Below are 16,816 nucleotides of genomic sequence, written 5' to 3' on the forward strand. Positions count from 1 at the left end.
GGTAACAGTGCCTCTGCAGTAACAGTGGGATACTGCACGGGAAACCAACGGATAACTGCAAATTATATCACACATTTATTTATCATTCTGTTATATAAGTTTAAATAACATTATTACGGCTTCCACAGCTGAATCCTCGGACACAAATAAAGCTGCAAAAACATCAGATCTTTATTTAACATTAAGTAAATATGGTCATTTTTGGGCGTGAAAACCAACGCTCTTTAATTTACAATGAATTGCCGAACGTGGATTTGCGCAACGCTATTTCGCATATACATTGTTTCTTTGGTAGGTTTTCCATTTAATTTATTTGCCTAGAGCTATCATTCATTCGCGCTTTAATGTTCATTCATAAACACTGAATGCTTGCTGACCTCAGCTCTGGCCAGAACAATTTTAAAGGACTTCCACCAATTGAAAATGAAGCCAAAGAAATGTTGCAAACTGCAAAAGCTATCGGCAAAGGATTTTCAGATATGCAAAAGGTGAAGTCAAAATTTTAATCATGAAATGACAAATGGAGATTTGGTTGACCTTATGAACCGGCCGACAGTGAAAAAAATGGCACTTAGGCACTGAAAACTTCTGTACTCAGTAAATCGAAACAGAGTTTCTTTGTTCATTGCCTCAAGCCAAAATCACCAGTTTCAAAAAATAATTGTATAACGGGTTATAAAAAATAAAAATAATTGTGTTACGGATTTATTTAGAAGTAGAGGAGAATGATTTGGAAAAACAAATTATTGGATTAAATGTCTAGAGAATCTCGGCATAATATTAAGTTAAAACTATGCTGATTTCATTTAGCATATTTGTACTTTTCCGGTAGTTTTGAGCATATTAAACGAGTCTTTGAAAATAAAATATATAAATTGAGAAAGTGACTAATTTTTTAAAGGAAAAAAACGAGTTTCATCTTGGAGGTTTGTTTTTTCCCCCGTGGGGGGGGGGGTTAACGTATTTGAACTAAATATACAACGGGTGTATTTTCGAAATGAATAGCATTCATTTGAATGATAAAAGTTTTGGTTATTTTTCTTCACTTAAATTAAGTGAAGAAATATATACATTATGAGGCCATTTGAATATATATTAAAAAATGAATTGCTTTAATAAAATAACCTATTTTAATTTATTCAAAATAAGGTACTGTAGGTACATATGCACAACTTCTAAGAATCGTAAAATTTATAGAATGATTGCTAGGAAGCAGCTAAAAATTCTTGTTGCCGTTGTTTGTAAGTTGGTTAGTCACCATTTATATAGTGCTTTGATTTCGGGAAACAGGAAATAATCACACGGAGCTTAATTCGTTTGGGGGGGGGGTGAACGTGCTGAAATTTAAATTCACGCTTTGGCCGAAAATTTTTATACGATGCCAATGCTCATAGTAAAGAGGTTTTTTTATCTTGAAAAAGAGTAAAGCAGGTGAACACTTTCCCGTATATTCTGACACCACAAATATATTTCTTCACTTAACTTTGTAGACTATAGTTATAACACTTTTCCCACTGCCCAGGAATTCTTTATGCCTCTGATATCGAAATGTCTATGAGCATAATTTTGGTGTTTTAATTTCGATCAAAGAAATCTTGTGGCATTTTGCCATTTTGTTTCAGCGTTTTTTGTTTTTAAAGTGAAAGTTTTCATCCGCTACCTCTCGATTTTTCATAATGATTAACATGAAATTTAGGAATGTTTCAAGACCAAATATATGCTATTTGTCTAGAAGACAAAAATTGGTAGGTATTTAATTAGTTAATGAGAGAACTCTGTGATTCTTTTAGACTGAACTCTTTGATTCTCGTCTGTTGCATGCTTTAGATTTTTGACCATACTCGACTGTTTTGCATATGCATCCTTGTTTCGATTAATAGCTGTTCCCCTAAACGTATTTTGTGTGATTTATCAACTTATGATGCAGATTTTAAAGGTTTATCATATGGAAAAAGAAAATTGGAAAGCTAGCAAACTGATGGCTTGAACACCTAAGTTTGGCGTTTGCGAAGGACAATAGTATTTATATCAGAAGGCGAAAAGTACTTTTTTCAACATGTTTCAGCTGGATTTAATTCTCTGTCTAAAATAGCTGCTTAGAGCTATGGTCTTGAAAAGAAAAGTGACTTGATCTTGAAGAAAGGTGGTGACAAGATCTTGACTGAAGAACCTTTACTTCTGTTTTTGAGTCCTTACTTACTGATATCTATTAATCCACTTTTCATCAGGCGTGTTCAACTGGTCAGATTGCCATCTACCCAACCTGCTGTGATTGGTAATGCTTACTTACTGTAGCCGATGCCAATCCATGGCAGTTTTCCTATTCGGCGACAAGCTTCCCAGTACAGGCTGGACCGCCGCACGTACTGTACCGTCTGGTAAGGGAAGCCAACTGCGATGCCGAAAGGTCCGAGTTCGAAATCCGGAGAAATTGGGATGTCCCTCATTATTAATGGATATAAATTGTGTGTCCCTTCATTGGAGGTAACGCTGGCTGCCTGTTAGGTGCCTTCACAATAAAATGTCCACCACTTCCGGCCTTAGGAGTGATCAATGCTGAAAAACGGCAAGTGCCTGCCGTTCGATTTAAAGAAAAGTACAGTCTAGACCCTTTATGTTACGAGGTCGGTGTGTTGGCAAGCTCACTGCAGCTTCGCAGATGTTCTCCTTCCATTTTTCAAGCCTGGCAAAGTGGGAATGTGGTGCTGTCCGCTAGACCAAAACAGTGCAAGTGATCTTGGATATAGTCGTGCCTCCCGCGCAGCCTGAATTCTGCCACGGCGACTGGTCTGGGTGGAATCTTTCGGATGGTACCTTTTAAAAATAAGCTTTCATATCTCTTTCCTGGATACGATTCTTCTCTTGATTGCTGTAAACTGAGGCTTCAATGATGTGTTTTGGACGTTATTAGGGAGGTCAGCGCGTCTAGTTGCCGGAGGGTTGTTCTTTTTTTAGCTTACTCATCAGCTAATTCATTCCCTCGAATACCAACATGATTTGGAATCCATAGTAGGTGGACAATCCAACCATCAGTGGTAAGTTTCATTATTGCTGTAAGGTTAAAATTCTCAAAACCACAGGTTTTTGAATTTCTTTTATTAAAAGTGATAGAGTTAGTAAAGACGAAGGCCTCGATCGCGAATTTGGAAGGATTACGAGCAGACCAATAAGGTTTAGAACAACGGTTCTAAGCCATGGCTATGACCGGATTTAGATTTGACGAAATTCTGAGCTATTTCAGATATGGGATCCTTTATGAGGGATCGAGTCAATTTTTTTTTATATTGGATATGGTCCAATTTTCGGGAGTCGGTGCCCTAAGCTATAGCTTGTGCAGCTTATATGTAAATCTGACACTGGTCAGAGCGGAATCCTCTCGACCGTCTTAGTGGGGAATTTTGTAGTTTCAGGGGGGAAATGCGATGAGCCTTTCATTTAGCTACTACATATTAATTTTAATTTATGAATATAAAAAACTACTTTCATCATCTTTAATATAAAAAACTACTTTGGCATCTGTCTCTTGTTACTGGCCATGATTACCTTTCTAAACATCTGCATGAATGAACATTATCTCAACCCCAATTTGTAAACCGTGCAACTTTCATGGGGAAATGGAAGCCTCACATCTGAGTCGTTGCCCTACACTTAATACTGGACGGAAAAGAATGGGAGGCGAGGCTCAAAATAGATTTATAGATTATACTGTGGACTCATTTTTCGTTTTGCTGTTGTCTTTCATCTTTGCTTGTTTTATCCACAGATGTCTTTGTAATCTGCCATTAAAAAAAAAAAAAAATCTGAAATGTTTCAGATTTTAAATTACGTCCAAAGGGGCGTTTTTTAACATTTTGTGTGTTACCTTTCTTTATTAAATATCATGTTCCTCGCACTTAAACCATAAGATCCAGTGCAACAGCAATATCGCAAAATAGTTTTAAAACGAGCCTATCTTTAGAATTTCCGATACAGAGACTCACGCGCTGGAGATAAAAATGTTTTTTCTGCACAACGTTGCCATTGCTCGCTTTGAAATCCTTGAGTTTGTTAATCAAAAATTCGTCAAAGTTTTAAAAAATAGGAAATCGATCATAAAACAAATTTCAAATTTCAAATTTGATCTTCCACATGCTCATATTCGTTGGAGGATTACGTTATTCAAAATTCGATGACTCTATGTACCGTTGTTTTATCACAATACGAGAAATATACATACATTTATGCAGATTTTTCATTATTTAATTTCTTGAAATATAATGCAGGAGTCTAACATTTTGTGGCAACAGTTTGAAAAGTGAACCGACATTTATGAGTCCGACGCAAAATGCCAAAACGAAACTAATAGTCCTTCGGGATTCAAATCCCTTTGGACTAAAAAAAAAAAAAAAAAAAAACTGTGGTATTTATCAACATTTTCTGTAGTTTTTTGTTGTTTCATTTATAAAACAAATAAAAAACCAAAATAAAACAAATTAAAAAGCAATCTAGATAAATGTGTATATATTCTTCGAGTTGGGAAAGAAGGGGGAATGACCTTAAGCAATTGTGGTAGAGGTATTGGCAAAACAAGCTGAGGTTTTTAGAAAGAGGCTGAAACACTAAGGAATTTACGCATAATCTACAAAGAGGTCTATTCTTTTTTGTTGAAGAAAGCTAAAATCGAAATTTAGAGATAGAGAAATTGTAAGCTAAAGTATCATAGCAGTATATTTTTTATTTCATAATAATGTATAATATTTAATCAAAATGCTGTGGCTTCTGAGAAAATTAAGTAATTTGAATATTTTGTTTGCAGATTATTTGGCACAACTGGTTTGTGCTCAGCATGTAACAAGACCATTCCAGCATTTGAAATGGTGATGCGAGCTCGCGGCAATGTGTACCACTTAGAATGTTTTGCTTGCCAACAATGCAATCACAGGTAAAAGCAGTAATAGTTATTTGCTGTTATCATTTCTATAACTGTTTTTCATTAAAATAATATAGTACTCGTACATGAAAATCTTAAAATTCATGGGAACCATGTGATTTTGTTGACGAAATGAATTATAAATTAGTTTTTAGGGAACTTCCCAAAATGCACGGCATGCCACTGTTCACCAGAAACATCGCGGACGTAAAGAATGCAAGAAGAAACATCATGCGGGAAAAGAAAACAAGGAGAAAAACATCGCGGACGAAAGGAATGCAAGAAGAAACATCATACGAAAAAAGCAAATAACGAGAGAAACATCGCGAACGAAAAGAATGCAAGGAGAAAAAACATCATGCGAGAAAAGAAAACAAGGAGAAAAACATCGCAGACGAAAAGAATGCAAGAAGAAACATCATGCGGGAAAAGAAAACAACTAGAAAAACATCGCGAACGAAAGGAATGCAAGAAGAAACATCATACGAAAAAAGCAAATAACGAGAGAAACATCGCGAACGAAAAGAATGCAAGAAGAAGAAACATCATGCGAGAAAAGAAAACAAGGAGAAAAACATCGCGAACGAAAAGAATGCAAGGAGAAACATCATGCAAGAAAAGAAAGCAAGGAGAAAACATTGCAGTTCTAAAAACATTGTAATAGACAAGTAGCTACAAACCATCGCATGATGATAACATCTCAGAATTTTTTTTCCATTGTTTATGTGACTACGGCAAAGACTCGAGGGCTCTGTCTAAGGGGAGGGATGCTTTCGTAAAGAACATTCTAAGGGAAACTGGCTCGTACACACGTTTCACATGAGGAAAACCACGAAAGCGCCCATACAGCCAGCCCGTTCGCGGAATTGGAACTTCGGACTGAACCAGTGTTCAGCGACTTCACCGCTCGGCGGACCCGCAGATATGTGAATTTAGACTTTGAAACGCATTTTCCCATAATGATTTTTAAGCAGAATAAGAAATGAAGAACAGTTTACTTTAATATGTCATAATTTTTAAATATATAAACTAATAAAATTTTTACAAATAAATAAAATCGTAAACATTCAAATCCTGAAAATACTTAGAAATTAAAACTATGTATATCAGGCAGTTAACAGAATTTTAAAATTACGTTGTTAATTATTAAAACTTATTATTTAATTAATCTCTTTTACAAAATCGTGTGAGCAATTTTTTATGAAAAAAAGAATGTGCTATAAATTATAGCATAAGAAGATTAGAAAAAGTAAGATGAGTAATTACATGAAGGTACCTTATTGAAATTGCTTAATTAATTACCAAATTGTCTGCGATGATTTGTAGGTGCTTTATTTTTATCAGGATATTTTCCACCATGATGTTTTAAAACTGAAGTTTTTGAACTGCTTTATTTTCTACGACAACGTTTTCTTTCGTGATGTTTTCGCGTGTAATTTTTAATTTTCTTTATTCTGTTTAAATAGGTACATAACATATTTAGATAAGAGTTTTGCCATCTGTAGCTAAATATCTGTTTCACGAGGTGTGAAACACACACACACACACACACACACACAAAAAAAAAAAAAAAAAAAAAAAAAAAAAAAAAAGACTACGTGTGTAGCTTGAAAACAGAGTGAAGTTGGCAAGAACTGTTTTGGTAACGTCATGCCACACATCTCCTTTATCCATACAGCCAGTTTCACTTTAACAGACTTCGCCAGTGGGAAATACTGCGTCATTGAGTGAACACGTGCATTCTGCCGGAAAAATGTCTAATGTAAAAACCGAACAGCGATTCAACATCAAGATTCTTATGAAACTTAAGAAATCAGCCACAGAGGGAACATTTTAAATGTTAACCGAGGCTTATGGAGATGAAACTTTCTCTCGTGCACGTGTGTTTGAATGGCATAAGCGGTTTTCAGCTAGAAGGGGTCAGTGTGAAGGCGCCCAGAACGTTCACCATGATTGAATGGGTTCCCAGTGGTCAGAATGTAAATTAATACTGCTACACTGAAGTACTAAAAATACTTCGTGAAAAAGTTCTGGAAAAAAAAAGGGTCACAGTTGCGGAATGATTTATGAGTGTTGCACCAGGACAATGCACCCGCTCACACGCACTCTCAAGCAGTTTCTGACCAGCAAAAACATTACTGTGATGGGACATCGTCCTTATTCACCCGATTTGGCTCCATGCGACGTTTTTCCATTTCCTAAATTTAAATCTTACTTAAGGGGAACCCATTTTACCTCAGCTGAAGAGGTTCAGGCAAAAACGGAGAATCTCCTGAAGGGTCTTTCAAAAACCTCGTTCCAGAACTGTTCCCAGCAATGGCAGCACCGAATGCAGAAGTGTGTGAATGCCAAAGGGAACTACTTTGAAGGTCATAATGTCATGGAGAACTCTGTGAAGTACAATGTTTTATTGGACCAGTCTCTTTCTTTTATGTCACACCTTGCATGTCAGCAGCATATCTCAGCGTTTGGATTACAGCATGTCTCAGCGTTTGGATCTGTTACGAAATTGCGATTGTTGTCTTGTTTATATTACATGGAAGAATGGTTGGCAGAGCCTACTCCGAAGAGAGATTGAACTTCTATTTTCCTGCCCAATTTTGAGGGAGAGCAGTCCGGACGGTGATCCTGCGGTTTTTCACTCCTCTCCCCTTCCATCAAATCACAGGCGATGGGAATTTCGGCCTGCCGCATATTTAAAATGCCCCCATGCCGCACAGACACTATACACTTACAAACATCCAGGTCTTCTCTGGGATTCGAGCCCGGGCCCTTTGGTGCCGCAGTAAGCTTTCTTAACCAATGTACCGTCTGAGCGACTTTATTACGAAGTATTTATTGCATATGAAATTATATCTAACTACGAAAAAATGACTAGTGAGACGAAATTGTTTTAATGTAAATAACAGTAATACGAAATATATTAGTACAGTTACATGAAATTTGCTTATTTTTTTAAAGCAAAAACAGATCGCTGTGTAGATTGGGTGAAAGAAACTTTTGTTGTCCGCTATGTACACAGAGATATGTTTTCACTTTAGCTCTTCATGACGCAATATAAATAGGCCACCACATTTGGGGGCCATCGCTCCGCTAAATTTCGACTATTATTAAATAAACTGACATAGGAGGACGCGGTTTGCTTAAAAATTCTTTCATGAATTTGGATTTTTTTTTTTTCCTTTTTGCCTGGATCTACCGAAAACACAGTATGGCAGCTCGATTTTGATACTATATGGAGCATACTGCCATCCTAGATTTGAAGCGATATTTAACGCAAGAAATTTTGCTTAAATGCTGAACTCTTGTTTTATTACGTATTGTTTCCCACTATCAAGTGTTTAGTGTGTTCTTCTTGATAAGGGAAAAAAAAAAATACTTATCGATAGCATAATAGCAGGATTTCGTCATTGGCTGAATACCGCCTAAATCGTATAGCTACACATATGGAGACCAGTTATCGCAGTCAATGAGTGGTGTTAGCAGTACTTGAGAAAGTGCAAGAAACACGTGTTACTTCATTAAGTGTTGCAGATTCTTTATGATGTAATACAACTCTATCCCTATAAGCTATAAGTGATGCATTGCTTCAACATAAGTCTTGATTGTATTGAACAGGTATTGAAGAACTATACAATAAAACAGTTACCTATCACCTAAGCTGTCGTTTACTGGCGAAGTTGTGAGCTTAAATATTTGTCTCGTCATAACCTCCACCCCTCCCCCCCAAACCGAGAAAGGGGAAACTCGTAATTCAATTGATGAAATTCTCCTCTTAGGAAAGCTTATTCGTTTTTATGAATTTTTAGTCCAAAGGGCGTTAGGTGTGTGTGTGTGTGTGTATTTAATTACGGCAAAGCACACTAGGGTTATCTGCCAAAGGGGAGGGATGCCTTTCGTGGAGGACTTTCTAAGGGAAACTGGCTCGTATACACGTTACACATGGGGAAAACCACGAAAACACCCATGCAGCCAGCCCGTTCGCGGGATTCGAACCTCGGACCGAACTACCAGTGTTCAGCGACTTTACCGCTCGGCCGCTGGTGGGCCCAAAGGGCGTTAGATCCAAAGGGCTATTATTCTCGAAACGGCATTTTGCGTCGTTTCACTTTCTGTGTTTTTTTCACTTTTCAAACTGTTGCCACCAAATATTATCGCCATGTATTATATTTAAAGAAACTAAATAATGTGAAGAATCTGAATGATTGCAGGAATTTAGTTTGCATTGTGAAAAAAACAACGGTACCTAGAGCCATCCAATTTTGAATAACGTAGTTCCTCTAACTGAACCTGGGCACTCTGAAACCCGAATTTCGAATTTGTTTCATTATCTATTTCAAATTTTGTAAAAGTTTTTAAGGAATTTTTCATTAACGAACTCAACGATTTCGAAGCAAGCAATTGCAACGCTGTACGAAAAAAAAAAAGCGTCTTGACTTCCAGTGCGCGAGAATGTGTATTGGAAGTTCTAAAGATATGCTGTTTTTAAATATTTTGTGATACTGCTGTTGAATTGAATTTTATTTGGTTTAAATGATATTTAATAAATAAATGTAACACACAAAACGTTAAAAAAACGCCCTCTTTGGTGTAATATAAAATCTGAAAGATTTCAGATTTCCTCTCCTGCATTGTATCACAACTTAACCTCTGTCTTTCCTTTTAGGTTCTGCGTTGGTGATCGCTTTTACTTGTATGACAACAAGATTTTGTGCGAGTACGACTACGAGGAACGGGTTTTGTTCGCTTCCCTGCCGATCACGTGTCCCGGATTGGCCCAACTTAAACGACAGGCCTTGCAAATTACCGAAACCGTCGTCAGAGATGACGGTTCCAGCGGATATGGCAGTGGAGATTCACCTTATGATGGACGGTAGCAATTCCTGAACAAGGTTCATGGTCAAGCACCTGCGGCCACCGTGAGCCGAGTAAATATTTTATAACTGTTTTTATTTTGCGCAAGCTCAGGAAAGATTAGCTGCTGAGATACTTACTCTACAGCAGCAAACTGTTTTCTTTATCTTTTAAGCACATGAGGTGTTTAGCAAGGATCAAGAACATCTTGCTAACTTGTGCTACACGTGCAATGTTTTCGTTTCGATGAATTTGTGCCATATGAGCAATGCTTTTCATTTTTGACAATTCTGGAGATTGTTGCACACAATATATGCAACAATAAACAATGTGTACGTATCTTATTGTTCCATATATCGCGTGTGCGCACCTTGTAAATGATCAAGGAAAGAAAGTCTATGAATTTTATAATTAATGGTTACTAATTTATTTATTGTTACTTCATAATTCGCAGTTATGTATATTCTTATACCATAAAATTCGCAGTTATATATATTATTATTCTTCATGCTGATTTATAATTACAGTGCTCTCTTTTAATCAAGACGATTATAAATGATTTTGGTGGCCTTAAAGTAGGATAAATATTGCTGGTATTTTTGTTATGGATTAGTTTCAGTAATAGGGAAAATTTGATTTAAGTTGCGACTAATCTTTGGAATATGGTAACAGGTAGTTTGGCGACATTTTGGTAAGGCGATAAAGGTTACTAACTAGGACTTTAGCAGTGTACATGGATAAAGTCAAGAGTGTGCGCAGTGCCATTTTTGTGCAATTCTGGGATGTTTAAGTGAAAATAGGTCGACGTGTACATGGATGATACCGTGTATGTGTAGTTCTTAAAAACGCGGCAAGCAGTGGGCGATTCTGCATTTTCTCCCAATTTCGCACCTAATCTTCGTCATGATTAAGCACTTTTGTTCCATAAAAGTTCTAGCATAAGCATAATTCGGCTAGCAGATTGTTGGAAAAAAATGTTGAGGGAAAAAAAAAAAATGTCTTTACTTCGTGAAAACAAAATGGCGTCAAAAAAAAAAAAAAAAAAGCTAACAGGTATCTGTAGCAGGGTTGGTCGCCAAATTTTCGCCAAGTTACCATAATCCGAAGATTAACCTAAATTTCTTGTGTATAATTTCGATATAATATTCATTTTTTGAAACACTGATATCATTAATTTATTAATAATTCATTTAGTTATTTTTTCAGTAGCATTAGTATGTTTAAGCATATCTACCTGAATTATAGTCTTATTATGCCTAAATGATATATTTTCGCCTATTTTTATTATAAATTTATTCATAATACGCACTTAAAACCTGTATAATTAAGTCATCATCTTAAGTCAGACAGAACTTTTGTTTTGCTATTTCGCTTGAAGGTTAAGCGTTTGATATTTTAATAATAGAATTTGTATTACATTAAAAAAAAGGAAATGTTTTTTCAAGTCATATATTTCTTACCTGAAATTATATAAAGCGATATTTAGGAGTTTATTTGTATATTTTCTGGTAAAAATGATATCAATAAAAGGCAGTATCACTAAAATTTGTTTTTAATTTCATTACCGTTTTACAAATGATATGTTGAATTCTACTATTATATTTATGCCTCTGACATAATAGTTCATTCTAAAACGTCACTAATGTTTTACAGTTATACTTTAGTTTTTAAATTACATTAATTGGTTTGCATTTAATGGACAACTTATGCAATTATGTAAGTTAAAAAATTATGGGATATTTTACTTTATGATGAGATCATGTAATTTTGTCTGGAGAGCAAGTCGTTTGAATTTGTAACAGTTTTGATTGAATCGATGACATTTTTGATTGAATCGATGAATCTAAAAGGTAAATTGTTTATAGTGTGATTCAGATTTTTTAATGTACTGTGTATATTTCTTTCCTGTATAAGCTCAGAGATACAGTATGCCTCTGACATAATAGTTCATTCTAAAACGTCACTAATGTTTTAAAGTTATATTTTAGTTTTTAAATTACATTAATTGGTTTGCATTTAATGGACAACTTATGCAATTATGTAAGTTAAAAATTATGTGATAGTTTACTTCATGATGAGATCATGTAATTTTGTCTGGAGGGCGAGTCGTTTGAATTTGTAACAGTTTTGATTGCATCGATGACATTTTTGATTGAATCGATGAATCTAAAAGGTAAATTGTTTATAGTGTGATTCAGATTTTTTAATGTACTGTGTATATTTCTTTCCTGTATAAGCTCAGAGATACAGTTATTTTGAAACGACTGCTACTTTTTTTATTACCAAATAGATATATTTTTAAGGGAAGACACTCATATGGATTTTAGTAATATTGTGCGTATTAAAAAAATTCCACAATACTAGTAGCTGTTTCAGGAAAAACCGGTAAAAGTTAGTTGTAAATTGCTCAGTTATAGCAGTAATTTCTAATTGCGCAAAAACCTCAAATGTTGTTTAAAGCTACATTTTTTTCCCTAAGATATTGTACAATTATAAACCAATACCTTTCTTTTCTATTTTAATTATATCTTTAATGTGTTCATAAAGAAAAACGAATGTTAGTTAGAAAACTATAACATCAGAAATATGAAGCATTTTTCGTTTATTTAAGTTTATGAATTTTACCAATAGGATATTTTTGAAAAATGGATTATTTTACAGATTTTTTTTCGTCCACCTAAATTATATTTGAAAATTATTTTTTTATAAGTATGCAATATATGCACTCTTAATTTTAATATTTCTACGGGAACGTTAGTAATGGGGGTATTTTCAATTGGTAAACCTTTTAAAAGTTTCATTGGGGAAATCTAAGAAGCCTTACTAAAATCACTTTTAGTATTTACGTATTTTCCCGTCAACCAGAAAATCTTCAGAAGTCTCGGTAAATTAGCGCCCACCATTACGAAGGAAGTTTGAAGAAGAAAATTGCTGTTTATGTAATCAACAGATAAAAGTTACGGATACAGCTAAACAAACCTAAATACATATGAGCTAAAACTTAAGCCAATCATTCCGGCGAAAGTTTTGACTCAACAGATTCTCCTAGTAAAAAATAAACAGATAAAATGGCTCATCGAGAATTAATCGGGTGTTAACATCAAATCAAGATGCAGATCTTATGTGCGTCACCCTTATCCATTATTGCCGCTACATTACCTTGTTTGATGAAAATATGCGACGGCAAAATACGTAAGTACCTCAACCATGATACAAAATGCAAACGAAATCTAGTCACAGTACTATCACGTGCAGAGAATAAATGGTGATTAATATATTTTTATAAAAAGGTAGCAGTTTGTTTGGAGAGTCGAATTTTTGTGCCATATTTGTAAAAAAAAAAAAAAAAAAATAAATAAATAAAAGCTTCTCTCTAGAAGAGAACTCAGTGTATCTTGCAGTATTGAGAGAAACCTATGAACTTGTATAATATATGTTATCTTCAAATCTTGTACAGAATGGAGCATCAGCGCGTTTTGTGTTCTACTCTTTATTGTTGTATAACTGTATAGAAAATTAATGAATGTAAATTAATGTATAATCAATAAATGGAAATTTGTTGCCAATATGTTGTGAGTAAATTATTTTGAATTTTGATGCACCTTACAAGTGTAAATATTTCAGCATTATAACCTTTTGCGTGGGGGAGGGGTAAGATAACAATTCCCCAACATTTCAGCTTATAACGACTTTATCGTGTAAGATAAATGTTCAACGTAACAGCTAACCCACCTTGCTTATCTTAACCTGTTTGCAAGTTTCGCCGTTAATAACTATTTTATTGCAGAGCGGAGACAAAGATAAGGTGCTTGCTTCAGGTTAACGATTAAGAAGGGGGCCAAATTAGCTGAGAAATTTTAGAAATACGTTTTAAAGATAAAGTTTCATTGTTAATTTTAAATTTTGAAGCGTTCTGAGAAACACACTCTGGAAATAGTACATTTAAAGCAATAAAAACGCCGCCATATTCTCGACCACTTGTGCTCACGCGCTCTTTTTCTTAATTCTAAATAAACTAAATCCAAAACTTGATTAACTGTTAACCATTAAATCTTTACAGTAAAAACTTAAAGTCATTATTGTGTACTTTATGTAATTTTCAGCTCATTATTATTATTATTATTATTATATATGTATTTAAAGTTGAAATTCATATAAGATATTAAATAATAAGGCATTGTAATCTGGTAATAATAATGCAATTCAATCTAATAATAACCTCTTCAAGCAATTAAGTTTAAAATTTTACATATGCCTTCTTACAACTTAACACTGCAAGATATAGAAAAGCTAAATTAAGCATTACAATAAAAACATCTAGACACGAAAATCACACATAATCACAGAGCGATTAATTTAATATACAATTCCAGCGAGTGGAATAGCTGAATATACAGTGGATGGACAAAAATATGGAAACACCTTGTGAAATGCATGTTTGAAAAGAAAGATTGATTTTAATGAAATATGTAGGTGGCGCTGGCGTTTTTGACTACTGACGCCACCTATACAACTTCGTAAATGTGCTAAACAGTTCAGTTGTTGTCGGAGTACTGTTATGTGAGGTTGTCATTGCATTATGTCAGAGTTAACAGACTTCGAACGTGGGCAAATTGTTGGAGCACGTATGGTAGGTGCTTCCGTAAGCAAGGTAGTAAGCTTCATAAACAGGGAATTGCTGGCCGTGCTGCAATTGAGAAGCCACTCATCAGTGATGCTAATGCCCGTAACAGGAAAAGGTGGTGTTTAAGTCATAAAGCCTGGACTATAGAGCAGTGGAAGCGAGTAATATGGTCTGACGAGTCTTCTTTCACATTGTTTCCCACTTCTGGCCGAGTTTACGTCTGGAGAACGCCACCTCAAGCCTGTAATACAGACTGCTTGTTGCCAAGAGTGAAACATGGCGGGGGTTCTGTTATGGTTTGGGCAGCCATATCGTGGTTCTCTGCTACCCTCATGATAACTGTGTCAGGGCACATGACTGCCAAGACTTATGTGAACATTTTGGCCGATCAAGTTCATCCCATGGTACAAACTTTGTTCCCCGATGGTGATGGTGTCTTCCAAGACAACAAAACCCCTGTTCACACAGCTCACATTGTCCAGGACTGGTTTTCTGAGCACGAGGATGAGTTGTCCCATCTTCCCTGGCCACCACAGTCACCAGACCTGAATATTATCGAACTTTTCTGGTCTACATTGGAACGGAAAGTGCGTTCTCGTTATCCACCGGCAACATCGTTATCTGAATTTGCCACCGTTTTGCAGGAAGAATGGTATAATATTCCCTTGGCAAACATACAGGAACTGTATTTATCCATTCCGAGAAGACTGCAAGCTGTTTTGGATGCCAACGGGTTTCCTACACCATATTATTAAGCAAAGAAACATGTTTTTTTAAAGGTGTTTCCATATTTTTGTCCAACCCCTGTATAATTTTCTGTTTTTTTTTTTTTTTTTTTTCCCCGTGTGTAACGTAATTACGAGCCAGTTTTCCCTATGTCTTCCACGAAAGTATCCCTCTTCTTAAACAAATAGCCCTGTTATACTTCGCATACTGAATTAAGCAAACAAAAGAATATCTTTTTCTTTACGGAAAATGTCACCAAAATTTAGCTATAGAATATACCAATAGAATATAAAGAAATGTGAAAGGTAAAAATTTAATAAATCAGATTGTCAAGAAGTATTTCAATCTCGTACCTAAAAAGGAGGTAACAAAAATTTCTGATTTTCAGTTTTTTAGTTGGGGAAAAATTAATGTCATCGGAACTCTTAAATATCCAAATCACATAGATGCTTCAGACATTCCATGAAAAGTATCTCTTTTTGAAAACCATGGTATTTCAATAGACCAAAATCGGATCTTTTAAAAGAATTCAGGAATACAGTTTTAGTTCGAACATTTCTGAACACGGAAATTTCAATAGACCAAACTCGGATCATTTAAAAAGAATTCAGGAATACAGTTTAGTTCGAACATTTGTGAACACGGAAACTGCCTTAAGAATATTTTTAAAGTGTCCGGTTACTAACGTTAAGGTGGAAGAAGCTTCTAAAAACTTATAAAACTATGTAAACTATTCTCTTGGCCCCCAAAATAACTTTCAGATATTATTTTCTATCTAAACAGGTTTTCATAAAAATCCCTGTCGATTTTATTTCATCAAAAGCAAGAAAAAGGCTCAAAAATTAATGTAAAAATTTTTATACTAACTGCTGTACTATTATTTCAGTGCCATTTGTTGTTTATCATTATCATATCTTCGTGGTGTAGTGATCAGCACACTGAGCTGGTATTTCAGAGATCCGTGGTTTGATTCCCGGCGAAGGCGGTTGCTAATTTTTCATCTCTCCAGCTTTTTCAACTAACCAAATGTCTCTACAGTGGCGCAAGAACTAAAGGGGTTGTGGATGATGACTCTCCACACCCAGCGTTTGGCGATTGGGTCCCCTAAAAACACCCCAATCGCCCTTTAAAAGGGGGAGTATATAAGGTATTTCTTCCCCATTCCAAGCGTGCCTTCGTGGTGTAGTGGGCAGCACACTGAGCCGGTATTTCAGAGGTCCGTGCTTCGATTTCCGGCGAAGGCGGTTGCTAATTTTTCATCTTGCTTGCTCCCAAAAAATCCTAATGTCTCTACAATATACTTAGGATTATTTAAAGTGCTGAGTGTTGCTTTTGATGAAATTGTCGACTGGTATCTCTTTCAGAATTCGTAGCTTAAAATAAACAGTTAGTTAGTACGAAAAGAAAACACATGTCACGCCAATGAGTAAACATAATTTTTGCTGATCAGATTACAGTTTTAAGTTTGTAAACAATGATATCTGCAATATAAAAGGAAGTTATTTGGGTATTGTTTCTGTTATCAGGAGCGGATTCAGAAACGTATGTATGGATGGATTGTGTGCGTATATGCATATACACATAAATGCACATACGTACAATACACTCATATATTTCTAATCCGGTCTCGCTAACAGAACAGTACTGTTAATTGCTTCGAATAAAAGTATATTGCATTTAGACACATTGAGCAACGCAGTATC

The 16,816-nt window shown here is 35.3% G+C and overlaps 1 protein-coding gene across 2 annotated transcripts in view; it reads left to right on the forward strand.

Annotated features, from left to right (window-relative positions):
- The window catches only part of LOC118190019 (LIM domain only protein 3-like), a 176,195-nt gene extending 162,866 nt beyond the window's left edge, over positions 1-13,329 (forward strand). For both annotated transcript variants that reach the window (XM_085822806.1, XM_035360704.2), the window contains exons 3-4: positions 4,796-4,921; positions 9,576-13,329. In XM_085822806.1, the coding sequence (XP_085678932.1) occupies positions 4,796-4,921; positions 9,576-9,786 (337 nt within the window). In that variant the 3' untranslated portion in view covers positions 9,787-13,329. The remainder of the gene's footprint in view (positions 1-4,795; positions 4,922-9,575) is intronic.
- Positions 13,330-16,816: the final 3,487 nt, after the last annotated feature.

This window comes from Stegodyphus dumicola, chromosome 8 (genome assembly GCF_044657685.1).
Source record: "Stegodyphus dumicola isolate Sdum_Otavi_A_Nest chromosome 8, ASM4465768v1".
Lineage (NCBI taxonomy): Eukaryota > Metazoa > Arthropoda > Arachnida > Araneae > Eresidae > Stegodyphus > Stegodyphus dumicola.